At 35.5% G+C, this 6,734-nt stretch overlaps 1 protein-coding gene across 1 annotated transcript in view; it reads right to left on the bottom strand.

Annotated features, from left to right (window-relative positions):
* LOC138078075 (disintegrin and metalloproteinase domain-containing protein 2) overlaps positions 1-6,734 on the bottom strand; it is a 112,601-nt gene that overhangs the window by 26,549 nt on the left and 79,318 nt on the right. The window contains exon 15 of the mRNA XM_068970571.1: positions 4,066-4,171. Coding sequence (XP_068826672.1) covers positions 4,066-4,171 — 106 coding nt within the window. The remainder of the gene's footprint in view (positions 1-4,065; positions 4,172-6,734) is intronic.

The following is a 6,734-nucleotide window of genomic DNA, read 5'->3' as shown; positions in this document are numbered from 1 at the left end:
AACAACAAGGACCTGAATAGGCATTTTCCCAAAGGCATACAGAGAGCCAAAAGGTACATGAAAAGGCACTAAACATTACTAATCATCAGGGAAATGCAAATCAAAACCACAGGGAGGTATTATCTCACATCTGTCAGAATGGCTATTTTCAAAGAGACCAAAGAGGGTAAAACGACAATAAAAACATGGGTTGGTCAGGATGCAGAGAAAAGAAACTGTAGTAAACTCTTAGTGGGAATTTTTACAGGTAAATGAAAAACAGTATGGAGTTTCATAAAACAAAAAAATTAAATACCATACAATCCAACAATTCCACCCCTAGATATTTATCTGAAGAAAAGGAAAATACTACTTTGAAGAGATATAGGTACCCCAATGTTTATTGCAGCATTATTTAAAATAGCTAAGATATGGCCTTCCCTGGTGGCTCAGATGGTAAAGAAACTGCCTGCAGTGTGGAAGACCTGGGTTTGATCCCTGGGTCGGGAAGGTCCCCTGGAGAAGAAATGACAACCCACTCTAGTATTCTTGCCTGGAGAATTGCATGAACAGAGAAGCCTGGCAAGCTACAGTCCATGGGATTGCCAAGAGTCAGACATGACTGAGAGACTAACACTAAGATATGGAGGCAACTAAGACTAAGATATGGAGGCAACCTGAGTACCCACCATTAGATGAATGCATATAGATGTGAGATACATTTATGTTATTTGTATATTATATATATACAAATATATATATATATATATATATATAAATGACAATATTAGTCACAAAAAAAAAATGGAATCTTGCTGTTTGCAAGAACATGCGTAGACCTGGAGAGCATATTGATTCATGCATTTTGAACTAAATCAGACAGAGAAAAACAAATATCGTATGCTTTTACTTGTATGTGGAATCTAAAAATAAAACAAAGGTGAGAAAAACAGAGACATACTCACAGATTCAGACTAGTGGTTACCAGATCGGAGAGGGATATGGAAAGCACCAAATGGGTGAAGGGGATTAAGAGGTACAAACCACCAGGGGTATAATAAAATAGATAAGCCGCAGGGATGTAATAGTGCAGCACAGGCAGTATAGTCAGTATTGTCTAATAACTTTGTATGGTGTGTAACTTATAAAAATATTGAATTATTATGTTTTACATCTGAAAATAATATAATGTTTGTAGGTAGGTAAATCGGCTTCCCTGGTGGCTCAGAGGTTAAAGCGTCTGCCTCTAATGCGGGAGACCTGGGTTCGATCCCTGGGTCGGGAAGATCCCCTGGAGAAGGAAATGGCAATCCACTCCAGTATTCTTGCCTGGAGAATCCCAAGGACGGAGAAGCCTAGTAGGTTACAGTCCACGGGGTCGCAAAGAGTCGGACACGACTGAGCGGCTTCACCTTCACCTTCATACAGAAAATCATAAATGTATGCAACACTTAAAACACGATATAGGTGCAAAAAAAGCACTAGATATCAATGGCAAAATGACCCAGATAATGTAGTTAGCAGATAAGCACCTCACAGCAGCTAATATAAAAAGATCAATGATTTAAAAGAGAATATAAGCACAATAGCTAGAAAGTTTCCTTTAGTCAGAATATGTTTTAGCAATTGTGAAACAAATTTTTGTGCTTCTGGGCTCGAGCATATAAGAAAGCAGCTCATAAATGCAAGATGTATTTTGCCGTAAAATGATCACTATAAGTTCATGTTTTAAAAACAGAGATACAACACGTGGATATAGAAATAAACATATGATACTTGTATGTTCTACCTTTGTTCACTGAGAAGACTTAGAGATCATGAAAAACAGTAGAAATGGGCACAACTGGTGCTGAGATGTTTGTTTTCTAAGTACTCTTCTCTGATAAAAGGCAATGGGAAATTTCTTTGTTTATTTAGAGAAATAGCTGAATCCACAGCAAGGGTAAAAAAATATATATATAATAAGTGTCCTAGGATGTCTGTTTTTTTGTGCTAGAGAAACCTGTAAGTTTTTAAAGTATCATACAGACTTTTGAAAAAACATTGTGGCCAGTTAAAGTAAACTCTCACTAGCCAAAAGTGAGACAATTTGAGAAAGTAAGCATTAAAATAAATGATAGTAATATATTCTATACTATTGAGTCAAGTAACAATTGCTGAGTCTGAACTGATGTAGACAAATACAGAAATCAATAAGTAGGAGGGAATACTTCTTTCTACAATACATTTTTAGCTTAAAGACAGAGGCAATAATGAAGTTAGAAAATTATCAGTGAACTTTAAAACTAGAGGGCAAAAGTTTGAAGAACAGAATATGCCTATAGTCTCAGTTTATGCATTAAACACAAAGGGAAAAAGTAACTTTACAATTGAGAGACGTAAAGAAAATTAACTTTACCAAACAGTTTAACCTAACATATCCAACGCTGAGAGAAATTGGGATGTGCCCTTTGAAAATTGTACTTGATGGTACAATACCACTTTATTGGCAAGTATGACAAAATTTATAACATGAATCTAACTAACTATCAAACCCAGTTTGAGAAAAATTTTACAAAATGATTGGCCTGCAGTATTTTTTAAAAAAGTAAAAATAACAAATAAAACAAACAAAATGTTCTAGATTAAAGTTTAAAAATACATTATGACTCTTGCAAACATGTGACTCTAGATTGGCTCCTGAACAAAGCAAAGAACTGTAAATACTTTATGAGATAATGAATGAAGTTTTATTGTGAATTTTGACAGCTACAATATAGCCATTAAAAAATTTTGTCCCCAAGAAAGACACAATGATTTATTTAAGGATAATGAAGCATAGTATTCAATTTACATTCAAATGGTTTAGGAAAATAATTTTGAAAGGAGGAAAGGAGAAGAGAATTTGAAAAACAGAAGGACAAAGCAACTGGGCAAAATGCAAGCCACTGGCAAATATGAGTAAAGGTTATATGAGAAATCTTCCTGCTAATCATGCAAACAAATTTTTTAAATAGAATTTTTATTTTAGATATCAAACCATGTTTGAAATAGCATAAATATATCACAGTAACATTCTAGTTCTAATATATATATAATAATCATAGTGATTAGAACTTCCCAGATGGTGCTAATGGTAAAGAACCTGCTTGCCAATGCAGGAGACATAAGAGACTTGGATTTGATCCCTGGGTGGGGAAGATCCCCTGGAGGAGGGCATGGCTACCTACTCCAGTATTCTTGCCTGGAGAATTCCATGGACAGGGGAGCCTGGTGGGCTACAGTCCAGGGTGACAAAGAGTCGGACATGACTAAAGTGACATAGCAGGCACATAGTAATTAACAATTAACACTCATATTGTGCATACTGTGTGTCAGTCCCATTTTAGCTGTGTTTATTAGAGTATCTAAATTCCACACTGGCACAAGCCCCGTGACGTTAGTGAAACCGGTATTCATGTTTTACACCTCAGGAACGTGAGGCACATGTCCAAAGCCACAACAGTAGGTAACCATTGGGATTAGTCCTTGAAACCAAGATGGCTTCCTGCAGAGCGCATGTTCTTAAACATAGTGCTTTACTTCCTGGATAGCAGAAATTCATGCATTTTTATTAGATCACTAAACAATGGTCATCATTTGTAAAATTAAAGTGATAGCATGCAAAAATGAAAATTACCTGTCAAACTAATGGGCAGTTAATGTACTTATATGTAAATGAAATGCTCTGTGGGACAGACGGTACAAGTGATGATACTGGATGCTCGGGGCTGGTGCACTGAGACGACCCAACGGGATGGTATGGGGAGGGAGGAGGGAGGGGGCTTCAGGATGGGGAACACGTGTATACTTGTGGTGGATTCATGTTGATGTATGGCAAAACCAATACAATATTGTAAAGTAATTAACCTCCAATTAAAATAAATAAATTTATATTAAAAAAGATAAGTACAGATATTCTGTACTTAAGACATTTATAGTTTGGTTAAATATAGTCTCTTTCATGATAAAGTGACATTTTGCTTATGTATAAACTAAATTATCTCATGGTATTTTCAAATTTAAGACAATAAATAACATTTCTCAGATAGATTTCCTGGAACATACTCAGAGCTACACGGTGTGAACCCAGTAGGAGTTACGCCACAGTTCCCAGATTGATCGTTCATAGAGTTAAGCTGCTGGAAACACTCTGGAGGAGCAAAAGATGAGCCTGAAAAAAACAACGTGTGGTTAGTCATACTGCTGCTGCATTTAAAATAATTAATGAGTACATTTATTCTGAGATTGCCTAAAATATTGCACAACATAAGAGCATAATACAAAATTTGAAAATAAAATAGTTTTTGAAAATATAAATTTATTTATTTTAATTGGAGGTTAATTACTTTATGATATTGTATTGGTTTTGCCATACAACAGTTTTTAAAGTCACACACACACAAAAACCACTTTAATGAAATATTTAAATATTGAAAGCATCTTGTCTACTACCCAAACAGATACCTTAGGATTAACTACAGTATGCAGTTTATCTTCTAACTTTTAGTAAACCTAAAACATATATGTATATAAGAAACATTTTTAAACAAATAATTGACTTATTGGTCAATAGTGTTTCTGTGTAAATGTGTTTTCAAGACAAATCATTAAAATGACATCTTTCGTTTTCATCTTACTTTACCCAAAGCAAAAAATCTTGGAATCATAACTGATTTATTTTCATATTTACTATCCAATCCACACACATTATGTGCTTAATTCTCATAGGATTCTATCTACTTAAAAAGCAGTTTACTATTACTCTAATGGGAAGATTAAGCCAAAAACCTTTGATTTAACCACAAAGAAATATGAGAACATAAAAGGAGCCCCAGCATCTGGATCTCAGTTGAAAGTCCTAGAGGCAGTGGTAAACCGCAAATAAGCAATTGATTTTCATCCCAGAGGTCATTTGCAAACCTAGTTCTGTGTGAGAGTATCAAAATTATAAGCTTACCCAGGGGAAACAGAACATAAAGAAGGCCAAATTTGGAGGATCATTTACTATAGTGATAAAATTAGAGACTTGGGGGGCCTCAACATATAGTACAGCCCACTCTTAAGACATTTTCCTGCTTCTAAACATGTGAATCTGGTCCCATCACTTCATGGGAAATAGATGGGGAAACAGTGGAAACAATGTCAGACTATTTTTTTGGACTCCAAAATCACTGCAGATGGTGATTGCAGCCATGAAATTTAAAGATGTTTACTCCTTGGAAGGAAAGTTATGACCAACCTAGATAGCCTATTAAAAAGCAGAGAAATTACTTTGCCAACAAAGGTCTGTCTAGTCAAGGCTATGGATGTGAGAGTTGGACTACAGAGAAAGCTGAGTGCCAAAGAATGGATGCTTTTAAACTGTGGTGTTGGAGAAGACTCTTGACAGTCCCTTGGACTGCAAGGAGGTCCAACCAGTCCATCCTAAAGGAGATCAGTCCTAGATCTGATTCATTGGAAGGACTGATGCTGAAGCTGAAACTCCAATACTTTGGCTACTTCATGTGAAGAATTGACTCATTGGAAAAGACCCTAATGCTGGGAGGGATTGAAGGCAGAAGGGAAAGGGGACAACAGGGGATAAGATGGCTGAATGGTATCACTGACTTGATGGACCTGAGCTTGGGTAAACTCCAGGAGTTGGTGATGGACAGGGAGGCCTGGCGTGCTGCAGTTCATGGGGTCGCAAAGAGTCAGACATGACTGAGCGACTGAATTGAACTGAAACATGTGAAGAGAAGGAAATTAAAATGTAAATAAGTGACTTCCAGAAAGCAGATCATGATTTGTCTGCAGTTTCTGCATTGTGGTTACATACATACAATCTCTCAATTCAAAGCCCTGGAGAGTTATGCCTTAGGATTAAGAGTGAACTAGATATAGAGTGAACCTAATAAAAACTCTAACAGAACCTTAACAATTTTGGTTTCTAATTCAATTAAAGTGATTGGTCTCTTACTTCATATACTTAGCAGAAGAAAAAGGTAGATGTATTCATATAAGATGTAGTGTTTATATGAGAAGCATTTAAACTGAAAACACAGTTCCTGTAAGTCAAAAATGAAGATGAAGACAGAGAAAAAAACTTTTAACAATATGTCTTTATATAAAGCATTCAAGAAAAAAATATAAAACAAAGACATCTACATATGTTAAAATAATTATGAGAACCAAGGTACGTGTACACTAAAATTAATTATAGAGATATAAATGTTTAAGAAGGCAGGGCATCAAAAATAAATACATTGAAATAATTATGGAGAAACAAACAAGCATAATTTGAAATTTAGAAATCTGTATAATAGTACAGTGTTTACACCGCAGTCACAAGACACTTAGGAACACTAAGCAGTCCTACAGGCTCACAAACACATATTCAAATATGTAATATGGAGACTGATAAAAACCAAAGACCAAAAAAATCTTCACGGCTTAAAGAGATAAGAGACACAATATGACAGATTTTTCTTCAGAAATATGAAAGTCATATAACAATGGAGCAATCTCTTTAAAATGCTGATGGAAATAGAGGTTCCATTTCAAGATGGTGAAGTACACACAGAAAAATCTTGAACTTGCAACTTTTCACAAACACATCAAATCTACAGCAACATATGAAACAATTTCTAGTGAAGAAAAGCTAAAAACTGGTGGAATGACCACTTTACACTGAGCAAACAAGAGAAAGGCCACACTGAAGCAGGAAGGAAAGGCTGAGACATGCTCTTGCCATA

This window comes from Capricornis sumatraensis, chromosome 4 (assembly GCF_032405125.1).
Source record: "Capricornis sumatraensis isolate serow.1 chromosome 4, serow.2, whole genome shotgun sequence".
In the NCBI taxonomy this organism is placed as follows: domain Eukaryota; kingdom Metazoa; phylum Chordata; class Mammalia; order Artiodactyla; family Bovidae; genus Capricornis; species Capricornis sumatraensis.
Note: the sequence above shows the minus strand (reverse complement) of the source record. Positions and strands in the feature narration are given on the sequence as shown.